Here is a 25,054-nt window from a genome sequence, read left to right on the forward strand (position 1 = left end):
AACAATGGTTCCAGTAACTACATGGTGGCTTATAAACACCTGTAAAGGGATTCAATGCCATCTTCTTGTGTGTCTTAATGTCTTCATATGTATATGGGCAATGGTGTACTCATATATATATAAAATAAATAAATAAATATGTAAAAAATATATTCATGTTTACTCATGGTTTATGTTTTAAATAAGGAAGATTAAATATCTTATGATAAATTTTTATTTCAAGATAAATATAACTTTGCTAGACTTTAATAAAACATTAGCTTAGAGATATAGCTACACATATACACATATAATACATATATTTTTAGAACCATAAAACATACTTTATGATAAATCTGCTTAGCAAAGACTACATTTCTTAGATATGAAATAAAACTGGTCCAACTATGAAGACACAGTTACCTGGGAGAGAATCACAGCAGTTTGACTTTATGACTGAGGTAATGCATGCTACAGGTAAGCTGTTCTGTCCACATTGTTTGTGGTACACTGTTTCGAATTCTTAAGACACTGGCTGAACTTCACAAAAAGTTTTGAAAGTTGATGACTATTGCCTAGCAAATCTTAACACACAATGTGTAGTGTTGGGGACAAGGGTATCATAGCCACTAGTAGATAAACTGATGTGTTGCTTCCTTGTCCCTTGGAAACTCTTGACTTCTCATCTTCTTTTTGCTTGTCAACAGAGTTAATACCGACTAATTATGTTCATGTGGAAATCAAAATAAAAGAATTGAGAGGGCATTGAAGACATGGTATTTCTGCCAGTACATTTCCCCCTCCCCCAAATCAATAGTCACTCAGTTTGTGACACTGTTCTTAAATCAGTTATTCAGTCAACAACAAAACAACAAAACAACAACAACAACAACAACAACAACAAAAAGGTGGTGAACAGTAGCTTTGCTCTGGGGAAAATAGTTTTGTTTAGCACTTTATAAACCATGTACAGTCCAGAGTCCTTTCTCTGCTTCAAGCCTGAAAAGGCTGGAAGTTGACCATTCCTTTAATAGTGAGTGAACTGTCTAGCTAAATGCTGCTCTGGCTTCTACTGTCAGGGGATCATGTCACTAGCAGGCTTTGAACCCTCTCACTCCACTTCAAAACAATACGCAGACTTCCTGGCAGACGAGCTCATGTTATCTGAAGGGCGGTAGGAAAGAGTACTCATTTTTGTTGATAACCCTGCATGCGACCTGGCCTTTGGGGGAATATATTTCAGAAGCTGGAGGAAATATCTTTTAAATTTTTTCCCCAGAAAGCCATAAAACAGAGGGTTCAGGCAATTGTTAAAATAAGCTATGCAGATGGTGATGGGCATAGCAGTGTCCACTACGTCCGCAATTTCACAGTCATGGATGACGCCCAGCTGAATGAGCACATCCAGAAAACTGAATATTTGGTGGGGAACCCAGGAAAAGAAGAAGAAAAGCACAATCGCCATGATTATCCTAAAGATGTCATCATTCCTTGGCGTATTCTTCTGAATTTTGTAAGCCTTCTTTAGGGCTTTCCAAATCAGAGTATAGCTGGTGAGAATAATAACGAAAGGGAACACGAAGCCCAGAATGTTCTTGGTCAGACCCAGTCCAATGGGGAGTGTTGAGTTCTGAGATTCATAATGAAAAGCACAAACTGTGATATTGGTGTTCTCGATGAAATACACATTTCGGTGGATGACGGCCGGCAAACTAGCCAAGCCAGCCATCAGCCAGATGATGATGCAGGTGACTTTGGCGACCAGCATTGTGCGTCGGAGGCGAGACTTCATTGGGTGGACAATGGCTAGGTAGCGATCGATGCTGAGACACGTGAGCAGGAACACACTGGCGTAGAGGTTGAAACTGACGCTGGCCGAAGCGATCTTACATAGGTGATTGCCGAAGGGCCACTGGTATTCCATAGCGGTATAAACTGCCCACAGAGGCAAAGTCAACAAAAAGCATAAATCAGCCAGGGCAAGATTCAGAAGGAAAACACTGGCCACAGTCTTTAGCTTCATGTAAAAGTAAATGACAATTACCACCAAACTGTTTCCAAATATTCCCACCACAAAGATGATGCTGTAGAGAGTAGGGATCATGACAAATATGTAATTGTGCCTGCCAGCCTTGGGGCAGTCATCTTGGATTCTTTTAATTCCATCTTCAATAGAAGAGTTAAGGATCATGTCTCTTTGTTGGAGGGGGTGAATTCAAAATGCACCTGGAGAAAACAAAGGTTTGGTTTTCTTTTAAGTGTAATTTTCTGTTGCAAATAAGCAATTTTAATTCTTAATCACAACTCTAGTAATTCAATTTTAGTCTTTGGAGAAAAATCATAAATCCTTATAGGTTGGCAAATAGTAGCTTCCAAGTTGATTGATAATAATACCAAATATATGTCTTGAAAAATACTACAAAACTAAGTCAGCTATCCTGAATGACTTGAGAGCTGTTCTTGGAATAAGCAGAGCTAATTAACAGATCTTTAACTTTAAAAGTGTGATATAAACACATCTTATTTTCAACTAATTTATTTCATCTCTCAATCTTTGCTTGGGTATAGAGATCATCAGCATACTCCCTTAAGCAGTCACTGTGGGAATGGATTTAAGAGGGCAGTAAGGAGTGCTCAGTTCTTTGGGAAATAACATTCCTTCCATGGTTTTCAGGCTGCATCAGGATGAAACTGCTTATTATTATTATGTTTAAAAATTTTTCCAATTTAGTTCTAGACTTTCATTCCTATTGGCTCTTTCTGCACTTAATGCTGAGGTTAACTATTTAATTTGCTCTTTGGGTAGGAAGGATGTCAAACAAAAAGGTTAGGCTAGAATTATTTACAAGATGTCGCTCTGAGCCTGGAGAGTAGGGGCAATTGTTTACGGCATGCAGATGTCCATATGCTTGGGAATGAGGTCCACAGAGACTTTTGTGGACATTTCTCCAACATTTCACATGATTAACACTTAAGTTGTTCAGTTGTGTGATTTGAAAATCCACAAATTCTCTATTATGTAAACCCAGCAGGATCTGGAAGGAATGCTGAGGTGCTGCAAGAGTAACCTGGCAGGGGGTGGAGCTGTGGTGCTCTAAGGTGACACTAGCCTGGCAGGTCATGCTGTTAATTACACAGATCCTGCCCTGATGTCTTAATGGAATTCCTCTGTGTAAGGGGCTGCCCATTCCACTCTGCTCTAAAGAAGAAAAGGAACAGAACAATGGTTCTATTGTTCTTGCTAGTATTCCCATGTTTGTTATCTGATCTCTCAGCTATCGAAGTCAATTGCAGAAGACACCAGGGTGGTGTATTTGTGGTGACAGTACCAAGAAACAGAAGGGATCTCTTTATGCTTCCTGAGTAATTAAATTTATTGTCCCTCTTTAAGTGTCTAGTTCCACCCTCATCTTTCCTTCGTTAGTATCTCTCTCTCTCTCTCTCTCTCTCTCTCTCTCTTTCTCTCTCTCTCTCTCTTTCTCTCTCTCTCTCTCTATATATATATATATATACTCTTCCTCCTTCACTGATAGGGACAGTAGCAACTACACATAGGTATTACCGTTACCATGTGTCATATTTACTGTGAAGTTTTCTCATGTTTTCCAAGTAGTTTTGGAACTTTGGACATGTGTTTTAGCACTTTTTAAATATAATTCATATCTTTTTCATTTTTATGAGATATTTTCTTTATTTACATTTCAAATGTTATCCCCTTTCCTAGTTTCCCTTCTGAAAATTCCCTATCCTCTCCCTCCTCCCCCTGCTCCCCAACCCACCAACTCCAGCTTCCTGGCCCTGGCATTTCCCTATACTGGGGCATAGAACCTTCACAAGACCTCTCCTTCCATTGATGAAAGACTAGGCCATTCTCTACTACATATGCAGCTGAAGTGCCTCTGTGTGCTTTCTGAGATTTGTGGTTTAGTGCCAGGGAGCTCTGGGGGTACTGGCTAGTTTATATTGCTTTTCCTCCTAGGGGGCTGCTTAACCCCTTCAGATCCATGGGTATTTTTTCTACTTCCTTCACTGGGGACCCTACACTCCATCTAATGGATGACTGTGAGCATCCACTTCTGTATTAGTCACTCACTGGCAGAGCCTCTCAGGAGACAGCTATATCAGGCTCTTGTCAGCAAGTTCTTCTTGTCATCTGCAATAGTGTCTGGGTTTGGTGGTTGTTTATAGGATGGATCCCCAGGTGGGGCAGACTGTGGATGGTCATTTCTTCAGGCCCTGCTCCACACTTTGTAACTCCTTCCATGGGTATTTTGTTCCTCCTTCTAAGAAGGATGGAAGTACCCACACGTTGCTCTTCCTTCTTCCTGAGTTTCATGTGTTTTGCAAATTATATCTTGGGTATTCTAAGTTTCTGGGCTTAAATCCACTTATCAATGAGTGCATATCAGGTAACTTCTTTTGTGATTGGGTTACCTCACTCAGGATGATATCCTACAGATACATCCATTTGCCCAAGAATTTCATAAATTCATTGTTTTTAATAGCAGAGTAGTACTACATTGTATAAATATACCACATTTTCCATTTTCTGTATCCATTCCTTTGGTTGAGGGACACCTGGGTTCTTTCCAGCTTCTGGCTATTATAAATAAGGCTGTTATGAACACAGTGGAGCATATGTCCTTATTAGAAGTTGGAGTATATTCTGGGTATATGCCCAGGAGCGGTATTGCCGGATTTTCTTTTTTCTTTTTTTTTCATTATTTTTTTTAATTCGGTATCTTCATTTAGATTTCCAGTGCTACCCCAAAAGTCCCTCAAACCCTCTCCCACCAGTCCCACTTCTTGGCCCTGGCGTTCCCCTGTACTGAGGCATATAAAGTTTGCAAAACCAATGGGCCTCTCTTTTCACTGATGGCTGACTAGGCCATCTTCTGATACATATGCAGCTAGAGACACGAGCTCCGGGGGGTACTGGTTAGTTCATAATGTTGTTCCACCTATAGGGTTGCAGTTCCCTTTAGCTCCTTGGGTACTTTCTCTAGCTCCTCCATTGGGGGCCCTGTGATCCATCCAATAGCTGACTGTGAGCATCCACTTCTGTGTTTGCTAGGCCCCAGCATAGCCTCGCAAGAGACAGCTATATCAGGGTCCTTTCAGCAAAATCTTGCTAGTGTGTGCAATGGTGTCAGAGTTTGGAGGCTGATTATGGGATGGATCCCTGGGCATGGCAGTCTCTAGATGGTCTATATTTTTGTCTCAGCTCCAATCTTTGTCTCTGTAATTCCTTCCATGGGTGTTTTGTTCCCAATTCTAAGAAGGAGCAAAGTGTCCACACTTTGGTCTTCGTTCTTCTTGAGTTTCATGTGTTTTGCAAATTGTATCTTGTATCTTGGGTATTCTAAGTTTCTGGGCTAATATCCACTTATCAGTGAGTACATATTATTTGAGTTCTTTTGTGATTGAGTTACCTCACTCAGGATGATGCTCTCCAGGTCCATCCATTTGCCTAGGAATTTCATAAATTCATTCTTTTTAATAACTGAGTAATACTCCATTGTGTAAATGTACCACATTTTCTGTATCCATTCCTCTGTTGAGGAACATCTGGGTTCTTTCCAGCTTCTGGCTATTACAAATAAGGTTGCTGGATTTTCCAGTAGCACTATGTCCAATTTCCTGAGGAACCACCAAACTGATTTCCAGAGTGTTTGTACCAGCTTGCAATCCCACCAGCAATGGAGGAGGGTTCCTCTTTCTCCACATCCTCGCTAGCATCTGCTGTCACATGAAGTTTTGCTCTTAGCCATTCTGACTGGTTTGAGGTGGAATCTCAGAGTTGTTTTGATTTGCATTTCCCTGATGATTAAGGATGTTAAACATTTTTTTTTAGGTGCTTTTCAGTCATTTGGTATTCCTCAGTTGAGAATTCTTCACTTAGCTCTGTACTCCATTTTTTAATGGGGTTATTTGGTATTCTGGAGTACAACTTCTTGAGTTCTTTGTTTATATTAGATATTAGCCCCCTATCAGATTTAGGATTGGTAAAGGTCTTTTCCCAATCTGTTGGTTGCCTTTTTGTCTTATTGGCAGTGTCCTTTGCCTTACAGAAGCAAAGTCCTTTGCACTTTTATGAGGTCCCATTTGTTGATTCTTGATCTTACAGCATAAGCCCTTGATGCTCTGTTCAGGAATTTTCCTAGTGTGCTTATATCTTCGAGACTCTTTCCCACTTTCTGCTCTATAAGTTTCAGTGTCTCTGGTTTTATGTGCAGTTCCTTGATACACTTAGATTTGAGCTTTGTACAAGGATGGATCAATTCGCATTCTTCTACATGATAACTGCCAGTCCAGGCAGCACCACTTGTTGAAAACGATGTCTTTTTTCCACTGGATGGTTTTATTTCCCTTGTCAAAGATCAAGTGACCATAGGTGTGTCAGTTCATTTCTGGGTCTTCAATTCTATTTCATTGGTCTACCTGTCTGTCGCTGTACCATTACCATGCAGATTTTATCATAATTGCTCTGTAGTACACCTTGAGGTCAGCAATGGTGATTCCACCTGAGGTTCTTTTATTGTTGACAATAGCTTTTGCTATCCTACGTTTTTGTTATTCTAGATGAATTTGCAAATTGCCCTTTCTAACTCTGTGAGGAATTTAGTTGGAATTTTGATGGGGATTGCATTGAATCTGTAGATTGCTTTCGGCAAGATAGACAAATTTTCTATAATAATCCTGCCACTCCATGAGCATGGGAGATATTTTCAACTTCTGAGATCTTCTTAGATTTCTTTTGTCAGAGACTTGAAGTTCTTATCACACAGATCTTTCACTTCCTTAGTTACAGTCACACCAAGGTATTTATACTATTAGTGACTATTTTGACGGGTGTTGTTTCCCTAATTTCTCTCTCAGCCTGTTTATCTTTTGTATAGAGAAAGGCCACTGATTTGTTTGAGTTAATTTTATATCCAGCTATTTCACTGAAGCTGTTTATCAGGTTTAGGAGTTCTCTGGTGGAATTTTTTGGGTCACTTATGTATACTATCATATCATCTGCAAATAGTGATATTTTGACTTCTACCTTTCCAATTTGTATCCCTTTGATCTACTTTTGTTTTCTAATTGCTCTGGCTAGGACTTCAAGTACTATATTCAGTAGGTAGGGAGAGAGTGGGCAGCCATGTCTAGTCCCTGATTTTAGTGGGATTAATTCAAGTTTCTCTCCATTTAGTTTGATGTTGGCTACTGGTTTGTTGTGATTTGCTTTTATTATGTTTAGGTATGGGCCTTGAATTCCTCATCTTTCCAAGACTTTTAACATGAATGGGTGTTGGATTTTGTCAAATGCTTTCTCCACATCTAATGAGATAATCATGTGGTTTTTGTCTTTGAGTTTGTTTATATAGTGTATTACATTGATGGATTTCCATATATTGAACCATCCCTGCATCCCTGGGAAGAAGCCTACTTGATCATGATAGATGATCATTTTGATGTGTTCTTGAATCCAGTTTGTGAGAATTTTATTGAGTATTTTTTATCAATATTCATAGGGGAAATTGGTTTGAAATTCTCTTTCTTTGTTGGGTATTTGTATGGCTTAGGTATCAGAGCAATTGTGGCTTCATAGGTCAAACTGAGTAGAGTACTTTCTGTTTCTATTTTGTGGAATAGTCTGAGGAGTATTGGAATTAGGTCCTCTTTGAGGTCTGAAAGAACTCTGAATGAAACCCATCAGGTCCTGGCCTTTTTTTGGTTGGGAGACTATTAATGACTGTTTCTATTTCTTTAGGGGACATGGGACTGTTTAGATCATTAATCTGATCCTGATTTATCTTTGGTACCTTGTATCTGTCTACAAAATTGTCCATTTCATCCAGGTTTTCTAGTTTTGTTTGATATAGACTTTGTAGTAGGATCTGATGGTTTTTTTTTTTTTTTTTTGGATTTCCTCAGATTCTGTTGTTATGTCTCCCTTTTCATTTCTGTTTTTGTTAATTAGGATACTGTCCCTGTGCCCTCTAGTTAGTTTGGCTACGGGATTATCTCTCTTGTTGATTTTCTCACAGTACCAGCTCCTTGTTTGGTTAATTCTTTGTATAGTTCTTTTTTCTTTTTTCTTTTCTATTTGGTTGATTTCAGCCCTGAGTTTAATTATTTCCTGCCATCTACTTCTCTTAGGTGAATTTGTTTCCTTTTATTCTAGAGCTTTTACGTGTGTTGTCAAGCTGCTAATGTATGCTCTCTCGTTTCCTTTTGGAGGCACTCAGTGCTGAGTTTTCCTCTTAGGACTGCTTTTATTGTGTCCCATAACTTTGGATATGTTGTGGCTTCATTTTCATTAAACTCTAAAACGTCTTTAGTTTCTTTCTTTATTACTTCCTTGACCAAGTTATCATTGAGTAGAGCATTGTTCAGCTTACATGTGTATGTGGGCTTTCTATTATTTATGTTGTTATTGAATATCAGCCTTAGTCCATGGTGATCTGATAGGATGCATTGGATTATTTCCATATTTTTGTATCTGTTGAGGTCTGTTTTGTGACAGATTATATGGTCAGTTTTGGAGAAGGTACCATGAGGTGGTGAGAAGATAGTATCCCTTTTATTTTATTTTTTTTTTTTTTAGGATAAAATGTTCCATTATAGTTATGGGGCTTAGACCAATCTAACAGTATAATTTCCTTAGATAAATATTCTCTTTTTGTTGATTTTTTTCTATAAAACCTTTATTGGTTAGTAGTCATTCTATTTTATTTTATTTTATTTTATTTTATTTTATTTTTTTTAGGATAAAATGTTCCACTATAGTTATGGGGCTTAGACCAATCTAACAGTATAATTTCCTTAGATAAATATTCTCTTTTTGTTGATTTTTTCTATAAAACCTTTATTGGTTAGTACTCATTCATACCTTAGTACAGATTAATCTGCCTGTTTTCTACTACTCTTATATGAGTTTAGTTGTAAGTAGTTGGATTTTCCTCAGGAAAATATTTGGAAATGTCAAGATTAAAGAATGTTTAAAAAATGAAACAAGCCCAAGTTGACTCTGTATTGAGAGTAGAAATATTTGATTTGGCTTGAGAATGAGGACACCAAAAATAGAAAGAAATTTACTTCAAATATGACAATCCATCCCTAGGGAGCCCTGAGTTAGCAAGGAAAAATTCTCCTCTCCTTTCTCTTCCTCTCCTGACATTACACTAATAAGTCAGTTACATTAATTTTGTCTGGAGTGAGTAAAATTGTACTAACTAGTATGAGATTACTATGAGCCTAGAACAAAAAGGGAGATCATCTGCATTTGAAAGGACAGATTTATAAGCATGGATTTGAAATCTAACTTACAAACCGAGGTCTGCTTCTGCTGCACTTCAATTGATTTACACTGGATGCTTTTTAATGTGTAAAAATTATTCTGAACAGTTAGAGGATTTGTTGTTGTCCTTGTTGTAGTTGCTGCTAATTCTAGACAAACTAGTATTATCTGAGAAAAAAAACTACAACTGAAAAAAATGTCTATAAGATTGGCCTGTAGGACATTTTCTTAGTGAATGATTTGTCCTTTGTGGGTGGAACCATCCCTGGGATGGTGGCCACGGGTTCTATAAGAAAGCAGGTTGAGCAAACTATGGGGAGCAAGTCAGTAAGCAGCACCCCCTCAATGCCTCTGCATCAGTTGGTGCCTCCAGGTTCCTGCTCTGACTTCCCTTGGATGGTGGACTACATGCTATAAGGTGAAAGAAACCCTTTTTTGGTCAAGTTGCTTTTTATATAATGTTTGATTTCAGCAATAGAAACCCTAAGACAGAGCTCATACTTGGGAAATTTTAATGAGGTCTTGATTAATTAATGAGTGTATTATTTGAGAGACTCTAGACACAACAATGAAAATGCTAACATATCCATAAACATTTGAATAATGACCTAGATTTATCACCTACCAAGGATCATATTTCTCATACTCAAGATGTGAAAACAAGGAGGTAAGAAGAATTTTATGGGTCAAGATAAAAGAAACATAAATGTGAACAGATATATTCAGCAGACACTTGTGGATCACAGTTCCCAACACCTGCTATGTTACTATGTTCAATTTTCAAGTATGCAAATTGGGAAGGTAGAGTTTTCTTTCTTTACAGTGCTCACTTCTAAGAGGAAGACAGGAGAATTATCTCCACTGTGTTTTAGGGCCTGTGAGATGTTCTCTGTTTATAGTTGACTCAGCTTGTTGAGAAGTGTAGAACATAAAAATGGCAGAGGAACTTAGGGAAAGCTTTTGCATCTTGGAAGAGGGGGACTGAGGGTAGGAGTGGAGGGAAAAGAACAGTAAGAACTTAAAGGCAGCAAACTGGACAGCCAAGAGGTAGTAGAGATGAAGTCATAGCTTGGACTGTTCCCTCTTTAGAGATGTCTACAACACATTTATGAGAATTGGCTCTCATGAATCCACAGATGCTGAATAATCTCTTCAAAGTATTGGTGCAAATGTGTACTGGGACTTTCTGAATGGGAGAGTGCCATGACATTTCTCTATTCTGCATTAACACTACTTTGATAAGTTTTTCTAGAGAAACATGGACCTTAGAGAAAAATGACAGATGGAAATGTCGGCTCCAAAGGAAACTTTATATCCCCAAATTCCAGAAGTCACAAATCTGCTATCTGTGGTATCTATTAGCATGGCCATGTGCATGCTTGCTTCCAGGTTTCTTCATTATCACATGTGCCTGGTACACATTCCAAACTCCATGCTAGCTCCTTCTATATTCTCTAGTACTCTAGGCTCATGGGTTTCTTTTCCCCTCCGCTACTCATAACCCTAACTATTTTGCTATGTTCTCTGTCTCCCACCTCCTCTCTCTTTTTTGTCTGCCCCATTTTTTCTTGCTTTCTTAATCTCATCCTATTGTCTCTCCTCTCTCTTGCTTGTAATCTGTGAACCTGCTTCTTTACCTGCTTCTTTCTTGGCCAGGTCCTGTCTGATGGCCATGTTCAGTTTACTTTTCTTTTTCTGTTCTAGACACTTCCAGATGATTCTGGCTGTTGTTTCTCTTTATCTACAATAAAACCTTCCCAGTCGTGAACAATCATGTCATCAGTTTATACAGGAACTCCTGTGATTGTTACCTGCCTTCATGGAGGAGGAAGAAGCAATGGCTCTTCTTTCTTTGAAGCTAAAAGGAGTCAGTCTGTTTGGGGGAAAATTGTGATATATTAGGAAAACTAAAATTGTAAGTCACAGACATCAGCTGCCTTTCTGTTTGTGACCAGTAAGCTGAATTCTGAACAGAAAGAATGCTAATAAAAGTAAGAATCAAATGAGTACTGAGGGACAGTCAGGTGGAGGTTAGAACTTCTCTTGTTCTGTTACACAGTAGGCTGACTTAGCTGTATATCTCAAGAAGCTGAAAGACGGGTTCTGAATGGTTTTATCATAGAGAAAAGATAAGAAATAATTAAAGAGATAGATACATTTGACCCCACTTGCCATCACACAATGATATTAAACTATGGCGGTGCATAAATATGTTTATTTTATGAATTTATGAAGCAGTTAAAATTTTCAATAAGGATTAAAGAGTCAATGGGGAAAACTGTCTAATTTTAGGTCTTTTATTGCCCTTTACCCAGGCTCCATGGTATGTAGGAAGTTTTTTTGCACCATTTTCCCATAGCCTGGGCAAGAAGGATTTGGAGTAGAAAAACTTCTAACATATCACTCTGTGTCATTTCCAGAACAGTGTGGTTCTGGTGTGTCATACCATTCCTCTGATGTTAGCCTCAATCTCGCCATCCATAAGATGGGAATTGATTCTCTTTGAACATAAAACGTATAATGAAATGAAATTATGTGAAGCTACTGGGCATTAATTTTAATAGTGTCCAAAAAGTTGAAACTATCCTTTTTTTTTTTTTTTAAGGCAAGGCATGCATTGATTCAGAACACCTATCAGTAAGGAAAGTATGAGAGAATACAAACAGGTTTATCAGTGGTAAATTTCTCATGTTGCCATTAAAAGGCTTAAAACTTCAAGCTGTTTTTCAAGGTGTATGGGTAAAAAGAAATGGGAAGCAGCTGAACTAATTTGCCATCATGCAGGTGGGTCCTTCTATCTGCTGACTCTTGTGGGCATTACTTGGTGTTTCTCTACTTTTTTTTTTTTTTCTGTTCCCTGAAGCCAGTAGCAGACCAGATAGTGTTCTTTCTTTTTTAGCACTGAAAAAAACAAAAAAGGTTCCCAAGACTTTTTACTAGATTGTTAATACTTTAAGCTTTTAGGTAATCCACAACCTATCTAATAAAGACAGAGAAACGCAGATATGGGATTGACATTTTACTTTTGTCAACATTTACACCCCAGGTTGAAAGGAACATCTGCATTTTCTTTCGTAAAGCGAGAGTCTGGGCCACTGAGCTCGGTGGATAATGGCAGTTGACACCAAGCCTGATGCCCATTAGATCACAGTTGAATTTTCACAAGCAGTATTTTCAATTCATCTTTCATATAATTACTTCATATATAAAAGGAATAAACCTATTTATAAGTTATTTGCTTAGAGTGTTGGACAAGTCAATAAACCATCCTATTCAAAACACTTTCTTGTGCTTGTTTTACAAATCAAACATTAGAAAGCAGTCTTTTCTTTTCCTGTATGTCTACATTTCCCCAGCAACGTTTCAGGGAACAACTTCCAGTAATTATGCACTATAAATTCATTAACTCATAGAAATTGGCATTGAAATTTTAGTCTTTGCTAATTTCTTAAACAACGAGCCAAACAACCTACCAGCCAACCAACCAACCAACCAACCAGACAAACCAAAACACTAAACAAAAAAACTACGTCTTATTTCTTGACAATTTATGCCTATTTTATGACTGCTGTGTGTTCTTTTATTTCCTTAAGCATTTTGAATCTCTGTCTATTAAGAAATCTTATCTGTTTCATGCTGTGTGTGTGTTTGTACATTGTGTGTGTATGTATGTGTGTGCGTGTGCCACAGCACACATGTTCAGATCAAAGGACAACTTAAGAGAGTCCTTTCTCTCTTTTCAACTATGTGCCCTGTTAATCTAACCTGGACACTAGGCTTTGGTGCCGTCTCCTTTATGAAAGGAAATGAAGAAGTTCCTTTCAACCTGGCATATGAATGTTGATAAAAGTATAATGTCAATACCATATCTTAGTTTCTCAAACGTAGTTCAAGATAAATCTCTCTACCTTGAAATCCCTATTCACTTTGAATTATAGTCAAAATAGCACATGCATGTCCTCCCAACCATCCCAAACTTTTGGTTGCTTTTTGCTTTTTGTAATTTCAAAATGAAAAAAAGAATGGTAGTGATCAAAGATATGTGATCAAGTGTGAAGGGGTTTGCAGCCCCACAGGAGGAACAACAATTATGAACCAGTATCCTCAGAGCTCCCAGGGACTAAACTACCAACCAAAGAGTACACGTGAAGGGATCCATATGTAGCAGATGATGGCCCTGTCAGTCATCAATGGGAGGAGAGGCCTTTCATCCTGTGAAGGCTCTATTCCCCATTGTAGGGAAATGCTAGGAATAGGAAGTGGGGGTGTGGGAGTTGGTGACCAGGGGAAGGGGGGAGGGAATAGGGGGTTTTTGGAGGGGAAACCAGGAAAGGGAATAACATTTAAAATGTAAATATAGAAAATATCTAATAAAAAAAAAGAAAACAAAAAATCCTCCTGTGACACAATGATTTTCTCAGAAAATATTCTCTTTATATTAAATATAAATAGTTAAATGGTGGATGGGAGTTCAAGGAGTGAGGAGAGGTGAAAGTTCTAGAGGCTAGGAAAGGAATGAAATGAAAGCCTGTAAGTATACTGACTGATGTCTTCTCCATGCTCAGATTCTGCAGGTATATAAAGTCACAGAGTTTTCCACTGTGCTCATCACAGTTCATTACATCAGTAGCCTGGCCATGAGGAATAAAACAGAGTTCTGATGGTATGGTCGTGGAGCCTGCACAAGACATTCCTAGCTAATGAGTGGAAAAGCAAAAACTATTGTGAGCTTCTCAGTAATATTTTTGTTATTCCATGTGTCAACCTCCCTCCTGCAGATTAAAAAGCAATTTTATTTTATTTTTAATTATGTGTATATCTGTGTGTGGATATGAGCCTCTGAATGCAGGTATCCATGGGTGAGGAGCAAAGCGATCTGATCTCCTGGACCTAGAGTTAAAGGCAGTTGTGAGTTGCTTGATGTGGGTGCTGGGGATGGAATTTAGGTCATCTGCAAGACAGGCTCTTTTCTCCATTCACAAACATCCTCTCTCTCTCTCTCTCTCTCTCTCTCTCTCTGTGTGTATCTTGATTCAATTGCTGAAACTGTTTTGTTTTACTTTAAAACACCACTTGAAAGGGAAGACTAAGTGACTACTTAGGCAAGACAGTGCAGATTTAGACCCTCTGAATCTAGAATTTATGTGCATCATGAGTTGATGCTAGTCATTGTTATCTACATGACAGTAATTTTAGATTAAAGTTTTAAATACACGAACCACGGAGCTATAAGACTTAAATCTAAAAGCAGAAAATAAACATTATAATGAGTACATTTCTCCAAGTTACTCAGTGTTCCTATCACAGTAGGAATACTCTTTGAACTACAGTCTGCAAAGCAACCCTGGAAAAGGACACAGTTCTGATTGTGGCTTTCTCATTCGCTAACTTTGTGAAATTGACTAAGGCACTCAAAGTCTTCAGGCTTCTGCAACCTTTAGGGAGCTTATACTTAACAAAAACCCCTGGAAGCACCAAAATAGCATAGTATTTCTTTTCATCTTTTGAAGATGAAGGCAACTTGTCAAGCAAAACATATTAAGTCAAAAAATATTAAGTCAGGTTTTTTTTGTGTAAGTATATGTAATGGTATATACTAATAATCCTATATTGAACACAGTCTTTCAATTATAATAACAAAATAAAAATTTTCAGAATAAATAACGAATTTACATGTATAATCTATTAAGTAAGAGTTTGATTCTTTTTTTATAAAGTTAACATTTGAGGAAAATGCTTTTCACGTATACTGGTAGATCCTGCTTAGATTAGTTTGTTTCAATCCATTTATAGTCAAAAGCTGTGAGCCTTTGTGGAATTCATGTTTATTTAATATGGTTGCAAGGTGAAATGGTATGAAAAGAATGGTTTATGGTGAAAAAAATTAAAAGCAAGCCCTTCAGTCAGGGAGGCAAGATTGTGGTACCCTACAAAAAAAGGGCACAAGGTGAAATTAAAATATGTCACAGGAAAATGAACAGAGTCATGAATTCTTTGTGACAAGATATAAATTATTAGTTTTACAATTGGTTTATGTGGTTCAGCTGCCCAGGTAAAAACAGAGGTGAGTGAAGAGGGAAGATCTTTACAACGTCTTCTAGCATCTGGACGATGCAATCAGTAGAGTTTAGAGAATGTCAGAACCTCTGTCCTAAGAGAATCAATGGCAGGAAGGCAATGTTATCTGGTTGTGTTCTAGTTAGGTTTTGAGACCACATTCTTGTATGTGTTATAGTTTTCATAAACTTTAAACACTTTTAGATTCACTTCATTTTATATGTATGAGTGTTTGCCTGCTTGAATATACGTGCACCACATGTATGCAGTGCCTACTTAGGCCGAATGATCCCCTGAGACTAGAGTTATTATAGATGTTTGTGAGCTGACATGTGGGTGTTGGGAAATGGACTAGATCTTCTGCAAGAGCAAGAAGTACTCTTGAATGCTAAGCCATCTCAGCTCCAAGATTTGTTTTTGTTTTTCAATATCAAGGAATTGTGCAGACATTGTAGGACCCAAGTAAATTCAGCAAGAGTGGAGTTCCAGAAAAGAGTATGTTCTTTTACTGATTAACTACCTCCAACCAGTAATTCAATATCCCTCTTATTATTCTTTATTATTCTTTAAACATTACAAGGAATTTAGCCTGAGAATGCCACCACCTGTTTTCATATTTGCTACAGGTAACAAGTGAGAGGGTTGGAAGACAAAACACACATGGAAATCATAAACTTTCAGGCTGGTGAGATGGCTCAATGGGTAAGAGCACTAATTGCTATTCTGAAAGTCCTGAGTTTAAATCCCATAATGAGATCTGACACCCTCTTCTGGTTTGTCTGAAATAAATAGCTTTCTTTCTTTCTTTCTTTCTTTCTTTCTTTCTTTCTTTCTTTCTTTCTTTCTTTCTTTCTTTCTTCCTTTCTTTCTTCCTTCCTTCCTTCCTTTCTCTTTCTTTCTTTCTTTCTTTCTTTCTTTCTTTCTTTCTTTCTTTCTTTCTTTCTTTCTTTCTTTCTTTTAGACAGGGTTACTCTGTATAACCATGGCTGTCCTGGAACTCACTTTGTAGACCAGGCTGGCCTCGAACTCAGAAATCCACCTGCCTCTGCCTCCCGAGTGCTGGGATTAAAGGCGTGTACCACCACTCCCGGCTAAATCATAAACTTTTATAAGGCTATTTAAGGGCAAATCATATCAACTGAAGAGAAGACAGTTCTCAGTTTTAAAGATAGGTCAAAATTTTCAATTTTTAAACGCAGTAGAAAATTTTGTTATTATAATCTTAAGTCTGTTTTAAAGAATTGTTGTATCTTATTATTGATTGGTTAGTTAATTGATTGAATGATTGATTTAGTGTTTGTGCATGTATATGTGAATTTCCGCATGCCATGGCACATGTGTGTGAAGGTCAGAGTGTGGGGAATTGCAGGCTGGTCTCCAGTTGAGCGGAGGTCTGAACCCTGGAAATGGTGATAATTCACCTACATGGAACAGTAGGTGTTCCCTCATGCTCCTGGCACTCTGGCTCCTGCCTAAGTTAACGACCCCACAGCCCCCACAAGAGAAGCATGGCTAGAAGGCAATGGCTCAAACTTCTGACCTTCAGGCTAAACTCCTCCCCAGTTACCTAGCAACAGTAAAGACCATAAAAAGGGCTGTTTAGCCCCTGCTTGCTCTCTTACCTCTTACTTCTCACTTTTTTACCTCCTACCCCTCACTCTCACCCCCTCCTCTCTCTTTGTCTTCTTTCCTCTCTCCTCTCCTCTCCTCTCCTCTCCTCTCCTCTCCTCTCCTCTCCTCTCCTCTCCTCTCCTCTCCTCTCCTCCTCTCTTTCTCTCTAGCCTGCCCCCCTTCTCTCTTTCTCCCTGCCTCTCTATAATAAAGCTCTAAAACCATAGACAGTCTCTGCTCATCAAGGCTGAGTTCACTCTCATCAGTGTTGCGAAACTCTCTTCCCTCATCCCTCTTTCTCATAACCCCGGTGGCTTTAACAAAGTAGCTCCAGGACTCCCAGGTAGGGCTGCCCCTTGCTACCCCCCGAAGAGTGGGTCAGAGGCTTGGATGCCCACCCGGGGATGAGTGGAAGGTATATAGTAGCCTTCCCACGCCTGACTGACCAGAGAATAGGTGGAACTCTGGGAGATGTGGGTCTTCCCCTTCCCCCTGTTCCCCAGGGCCCCCTTTTTATTTCCTAACATCAGAGGACATCTTTCAGGACTCAGTTTTCTCCTTCCACCATGTAGGTTCCAGGAACTCATGCCACCAGCCTTAGCAGTAAGTTCCTTTACTGGTTAAGCCATCTCTCCAGCCTGGTTTTAAGAAGATTTTTGATAAATACTAAAAGACCTATAAGATGTTAGGTATTGTATAATTTATATATTAAAACTTGAGACAAGTACTGAGGTATAAACTGGTAACTTCAGGCCAAATCTAAACCAATGGATACCATTTCTTTGCTTCTCTAACCTCACTGCAAAGTGTTTTGCAGGAATTTGAATCTTCTGTCGTTCACTTATCTCCATTCTTTTTCAGTCCTTTAAGTTGGACAGGGCTCTTTAAAAGCAATGAAGTATGAACCACAAATATAATCTTCCTTTGTAGTAGCCACATTAAGAAGTAAAATAAAACTAAATCAAGCAGATCCTGGGTGAAATTAATTTTGATAATATATTTAGTTAAACCTCGCTATGGAAACTATTACTTCAACACTTAACCAATAAAAGCACTGAGGCTGTTCGCATTTCAATGCATCATTTCATCAGAGAATAGTGTATCACTGACGTTCTTAGTGCGTATCAGTTGAGACTAGCCATGATTAAATTCTCCTCATAGTTGGCATGGCTACTGGTGTGGACAACAGCAAAGCTTGGCCTTCAGATGTCTTCTAACTGACCCCATGAGCAACATCGAAGCCTCACCATCATATAGTGCTTATTAGGAATGCAAAACTCAGGCACCACTTAGAGCCACTGAATTAGAAACTGTGGGTGGGGCAAGCAGGTGATTTTGATCATCCACATGATCTGGATCAAACATATGATTGACTTCTTATAGAATAGAGTTAGGATTTTCAGTCATCTGTGACTCATTGTCTTTATCTGTAAAGCAACAGATAAGAATAAGGTTGTAAGTATCTGCATATTCAGGGTTGTAAGATTGGTGGAAACATCAAATATGATGACATAGGGAGATTATGAGATCTTAGGGCTTGTACTTTGGTTGTTGCTATTCAATGTAGTGTAAACCACTAATCACCTCCAGCGCAAATAAATTTGGTAAAGGCAGATTGAAACAGATCATGATGCAGTGCTAGAAGGAAAAGAAGCTGAAGTAAACAAGGGTTAATATACTTGGTGGAGAACTGAAAGGCGGCAATAAAATGCTGGCTAATGTATAAGTTTTCCAGCTTGAATAATTCCTTTTGAATTCTATGTAAATTAAAATAAAACAGTACCACTAACTAATAAAAAGGATTCAAACTTGGTACCTACTGTGATGTCTCCTTTCTCCTCTTTTCTATTTTGGGCTTCTTTTACTTTCTAAGTAAACAGGCTGGGATAAAAGCTAAGGATGCTAGGCTGATATAAAGTAAATAACTAGATGCCAACAGAAAAATATACAGTTACTGGTGAGTAATGCTTCCTATGAAAATTTGATTAGTAATCAAAAAATTACCACATGCTACTCAACAAATATGAAATTAAAATATGTTTTCAGGAATGTATTTTACACTGAGGAGGAGTTAAGGACAGACATATGCTTTCCAAAAGAGTTGAAATAATGTTTTATATATATGTATATATATATATATGGTTCTGGATATGGTTGTTCGTATTTACAATGTAAAATAATATAAAATAAGATAGATTCCTTGGTTCACCATTTTAAAACAGAATTTCTGCCTAAGAGAACTTCATAGTTCATGCATTGTTAAACAGTTCATATATCAAAAAATACTTAAGGACCAAGAGAAGATGTTTGTACATTCTGTTTACACCAAGATGACTTACTCTCTCCTCTTGTTTTAAAGTTTGCCATAGAAAATTCTCCTTTTTCTACTGCTAATTCACCAAGGAATTTCTGCTTTCATTGCCAGCAACAAACCTGTTCAGGTCAGCTCCCATCTTCCTGAACTTGACTCTGAAAGGAAGCGTCTTGTGTTTTCCTTTATTCCTGAAGTATTAATACCCCCTTCTTCTTCCATCTGGCTCAGCCAACACTTCTCAAAGATATAGCTCTTACTACCAAAGAAATTCTGTGTTGTTAGGAGCCCTCTAGTAGAAAATAGAACTCTGTTTTCCTTGAGCTCAGGGATATTTCAAACAATAAGCTGGTGGGCTAGAAATATCTAACACTTTAGTTTTTATAAACAAGCATTCATAAATTCAGTTACTTTGCAATTTGAAATCATCTGCAGCTGCTCACTTACAGCCTATAGAATAAATCGAACCATATATTTATTTTTCCTCTCAATTAATTTTGACTTTTATTGCCTGTAAGTTGGATGAAATTTCAAGATCAAATTAAGAGGAATGAGAAAGCACCATCATTTCAGGCCTCCCTGTTGGAAAATGTTTGCATAGAGCTTATCTGTACATAGGAAATTCTCAGGAACAGTTAAACCCTTATATCCAGATCAATAGCTCCTCTTCAGACTTGCTGGTGGGTGAGTTCTGGCCTTCAACTTCCACACAGAGGAAGAGAGAGCATCCTTAAGGTGACTTGCAAGGTACTTTGATATTTGCAAAGGTCAATTTGATATTGCCAGTTGTAACATGCTTCAGCACAAAATGATGTCCAATCACGTCTATTTACTATGCAGTTACTTTATTCTTGTGTGAAGTTCTGCTGGAATCTGATTTAGAGAAAGGACTCATAATGGTGCTTTCCTATTAACACTAACATATATTATTAAATAATATTTACTATATTTCAAGTACTGTGCTAATCATTTTCCTATCCATGGGAGCCGAATGAAGAAGAAATGTCCTTTTGCTTTTATGGAATAAGTTATCTCTGAAGTGCATTCTATTAGAACTCTTTACTTCAGTACTCTTCCCAGAAATATCACACATTCTACCCAAGGAACCAGATCCTGTTGTATAACTCCTCAAAAGCCCAAAATGGTGTTAGTTACTTACAGGAGGAGCTCTGCCTATAGGCATTGGGTAAACATCTGCTTATGACATAATTCTAGAAATTACACTCTCAAGGATTTCTATTCAAACACTGGCGGAGAGAACCTGAGTGAATTTCTTGTAGGTTTGTAGGTATGGTTAGACAACTATTGTGCTGGCTCCAAGTTCACCTTGAGATTGAGGTAATGGGAGGTGAAACTCTGCCCTCTGCTGGTACCGTGTCCTCAGACACCTGATAGTGTCAAACCAAGGGTCACAGATGATGTTGCCTCCATAAAATTTGAACTGATATTGCAATATTCAAAATAATAAAATCAGGAACAGTTCACTAAATATAACATGGAAGTACGTCTTTAATTGTAATGAAGCTAATTGGAGAAATGTAAGGAAGAAAAACGGTAAATACGTCAAGGAACAAATAGTCTAGCTATTCACCGTGCAGAAATTAATGGCTTAGCTTGATTTTCTGTTACTCACCTTTACTACAGAGAACAGCTTTTCTGATCCATCAGGCTACAGAGAAATGGCTTTTATTTCCTTCCACTCTTTCTCTCTCTCTCTCTCTCTCTCTCTCTCTCTCTCTCTCTCTCTCTCTCTCTCTCCCTCCCTCCCTCCCTCCCTCCCTCCCTCCCTCCCCCACTCGCTTTCTTTCCCAAAGAACATTACTGTGGAAAACTTCCAAATAGCAATATCATTAGAACAGACATATATGGCCTTAATTATAACAGTTTATTCCTTTGAAATTTCCCCTCAAATTTTAGAGTTTGAAAGATGAGCTAAATTGGAGGAAATTATACACTCTTATCTTTGCTCTTAAGAGCTCTGTTCTCTGAGGGCTGGCCCTATAGCTCAGTGATAGAGTCGTTGCTGACCATGACTGAGGCCTGGGCGGTGATGGGAAAAGTCTCTTCCTATGAAAAAGTCACTGAATTCTTATCAGAATGTGGCTTCTTTTGTATACTAGAACCAAATAGGTAACATTTGGGTGAGGCATTTGAAGTTGGGATTCACAACTCCATGCATGGTAGGCAAACAAAGCCATATTTAAGGCATTTTCCTTGAAAATATGAAACTCAAAGATCACAGAAAAGAAGAAAAAGCTGATAAGCATAAAAGAAAAGAAGTAGAATCAGTCAAAACTAGAAGTAAAAGAAATGATGACGCTGATGCCAAAAATTAATATAAAGCAGCATCACTGAGCAAAGAGCAGTGCAATTTAGGAAGAGATGGAATCAGCTGGTTGTAGTAGGAACAGGGCTAAGAGCATATTTAGAACACAGACTCACTGAGAGCTAGACTTGTAGACATTAAGTTACTTATTTGTTTGCTATTTATTTTTGCCTCAATACAATACAATACCAAATTGAGATCTCAGGTAAACAATTAAATTTTCATTGGGATTCTATCTGAGAAATTGAAAATGATATTGAGAAGCCTCCACTTCGCTCCTAGAATAATGCTATGAAGTGATAAATTTAAGATTTATTTACTTTTATATTTTGTATGTGTGTATGTGAGCACACATGCGTGAGTGTGCAGAGGCCAGAAGAGATGGCATCAGATTCCTTGGAACTGAAGTTACTGATGGCTCGGGGTCACCATGTGGGTGCTTGTAACCAAACAGGGTGTTTTGGAAGAACAGCAAATATTCTTAACCTCAGAGTGAGGCCTGGATAATGTATTTAAAATGATTTCTATAATTTCTTCAAAATATATATTCAGCATGGATAGAGTGGGCACGAACAAAAGCAAGTTTAGCAAATGACTTTAATGTACAGCCAATGGGTACTCTGAAGTAGATAATAGATATCAAGCGCTTCGTATTGTTTTATTTAATGCAGGGTCTCATATAGCAATGTCTGACCTTGAGCATGTATGTGACTGAGGATGACCTTGACTTTTTGATACTTCTGCCTTTACCTTCTGAGTAATGGGATTACAAGTGTGTGACACACATATGGGTGGGGTGGTGCTGGGAGTGAGCTCAGACCATTGTTCATATAAATGCACTACCACCGAATCAGATCCCTAGGACCACCACTTAGAGTTTTAAAAGGAATCATTGATTTATAGGATGTTTGTTGCTGTATCACAGGAAACAAATAAGCTTTACAGTTACATCTCTCACAATCATGTGGTTTGCAAATTTACTCATTCTTTTTGATATTAGTATTCATCTATTTGAAATGGGATAAAAGCCAACTGTGTAATGTGAACATGAGGGTTAGATAAAAGGTAGGGAAGAGGTTGCTGAATATAAAATGCACAACAAATGTTACTAATTGTAATTGCCATTATATTTATATTATCTATATTTTCTTGTAGCCTCTATACATATACTATGTACATACATATATTAAGTTACCCAATAACATTTTACCTTTTATGTGTAATTTGTTGCAGTATTACATATGACCAACAGATTGATCAAAATAATGTAAAAAGCCATTATTGGATAATATGCTGATATAATCTGTTATTAATTACATAAAGCAAATTATCAAATCAAAATTTGAGAAATGGCAGAACAAACATTTTAAGTAGAGATATTTGTAAGATCAAGTTGAAGGAACAAAACCAAATCACTACAGGCATTTGCTCAGTGAATCAACATCAACTAATTAAATGAAAAATTTCCTTAGAAATATAATGCTTTTCTTGCCTATAGCTGCTCCAGTATTTTCAGCTCTTCCTTGAATTTCTCAGCTATCATGTACTTTATTTCTATGTAAAATAGTGCAAAGCAAATTAGGATGAATTTATTCACATTTTGGCAAGCAAAGTTCAGTAGAATTTTGTGAGAATAATATAATATGCAGATCATTTTAGACATCTTGGTATGAACAGGCTCCAATTTACACACAAAAATTATGTTTTAGAAACCAGTATATTTCAGTAGCCATAGTAGTGTATAAAAAGCACAATTGGCTTCAATCATAATCCAAATAATAAATAAATAAATAATGCTTTCTTTATGCTATACCCAGAACAAAAAATATTCTCTTTATATTAAAAACTAACCTGCCCCTTATGGTATTTTGATGTGGATCAGATAGTCAAACTTATTTTTCATCTTTAGAGTATTATGAGGATCAATGTATGCCCTTTGCTGGTGAAAATAAATACAGGATCCTCAGTGCTGTTTTGGCTATCCAAGCTCTTACCATTATAAAGCATGTAGTCGAACTACTATTCTTTCAGTCTTTTACTTGTCTTGAAAAGACTTAAATCAGAGATTCACAGAACACACTCTAGACTATGGAAGTCTGGGAGAAGCACACAGATGAGACAGTTTGTGGACTGCTCTGAGAAAGCTCCTCTGCTTGTGCCCAAGATGAGTTTTGCCCTTCTGAAACAGCCTCAGGGGGCAGCCTGAGCCTCATCCCACCACTATTTCTTTGTTGTCCCTATCAGTAATGTATTTTTCACTTTTCCTTTTCCTATCCAGCCAAAGATGCTGTGTGCATCTTCAAGTTACCTTTCAATTAAGTGAAATTGCTGTGTGGGTAGATGCAGGACAAAATTTATTATATTTGTATATGTGTACTTATTATTTTGATATTTGTTCAATTAATGTCATATAGTGCTCACATGTCATCAGTAATGAAGGAGATTATTGTCATACACTGTTAAGAATAGATATATTTAGTATTTTTAACACTTTGAAAAAGTTACTTTTGAGTGCTTTATTGTTGCATATCCTAAGATGAACTTCATGGCATGGCTATGGAATTATATACAATTTATACCACAAGGCTTTATTTGTGGTTTTTTTTTTTTGTAAAAAATATATTTGCTTTGGTTTTTGAAAACAGATGAACATGAAAATATAAAGAGAGAACTTATCTAATTTGATTAGGCAGGCACATTGAACAGTGATTTACACTAGGTGAATACTTAATGAATAAGCTATGTTTCTGATTATAAGTGACATTTGGCTAGTATTTTCATCGTTTGTCTATATAGCTCTAATAAAAATTTCTAAACAAGTCAATTGACTTTTAAGCTTTGTTGGAGAAAACGTAGTCTAATTATCAGAACGATATTTCAAGTTTTACACAATGATAGTGTGTATATTTTGATTAATTGGCTAATTTGTCAGAATAACACAGTCCCTAACACAGCCTTCTACCTTGGAAAAGAACTGTAGGGAGCTGCAAACATAATAGTTTTATGGAATTCCCAGTCTCAATTGAAATATCTACAGTGCAACTTCTATACCTGAGTGAAGCTTAGGGATCATAGAAGAAAGTTCAGAAAGACTGTACAAGAATGTCTGATGTCTGTATCTTCTAGATGTAACAGGGAAGCTACATCTGTGAACTCTCAACAATAATGTCACCTAAATAAGACCCACATAAAGACATCAGTTGACATGTCAACATGGATGGAGGAAAATTTACAAGGTTCCATGTATAGATAAAGATCTATGGTTATAGAGGAAGGAGATCAGTTTTCTCCCATACCAAGGGGGTTATTTATCCATATGGTAGAATCTGCCCAATGAGACCCAAATAGTCAGCCATAAATACATTGTCTTAGTTCATCTTTTGTGATAAATCCTATGAGGAAGACCAACTTGAGAAAGAAGGGGTTTATTACATCTTACAAATTAAAGTTCACCATGAAGGGAAGCTACGGCCAGGCACTC

At 37.6% G+C, this 25,054-nt stretch overlaps 1 protein-coding gene across 1 annotated transcript in view; it reads right to left on the minus strand.

Moving 5' to 3' along the window:
- Positions 1–202: 202 nt before the first annotated feature.
- Agtr1b (angiotensin II receptor, type 1b) overlaps positions 203–25,054 on the minus strand; it is a 52,705-nt gene continuing 27,853 nt past the window's right edge. Inside the window, exon 2 of the mRNA NM_175086.3 lies at positions 203–2,205. Within this exon, the coding sequence (NP_780295.2) occupies positions 1,091–2,170 (1,080 nt within the window). The 5' untranslated portion in view covers positions 2,171–2,205 and the 3' untranslated portion in view covers positions 203–1,090. The remainder of the gene's footprint in view (positions 2,206–25,054) is intronic.

This window comes from Mus musculus, chromosome 3, assembly GCF_000001635.26.
Source record: "Mus musculus strain C57BL/6J chromosome 3, GRCm38.p6 C57BL/6J".
Lineage (NCBI taxonomy): Eukaryota > Metazoa > Chordata > Mammalia > Rodentia > Muridae > Mus > Mus musculus.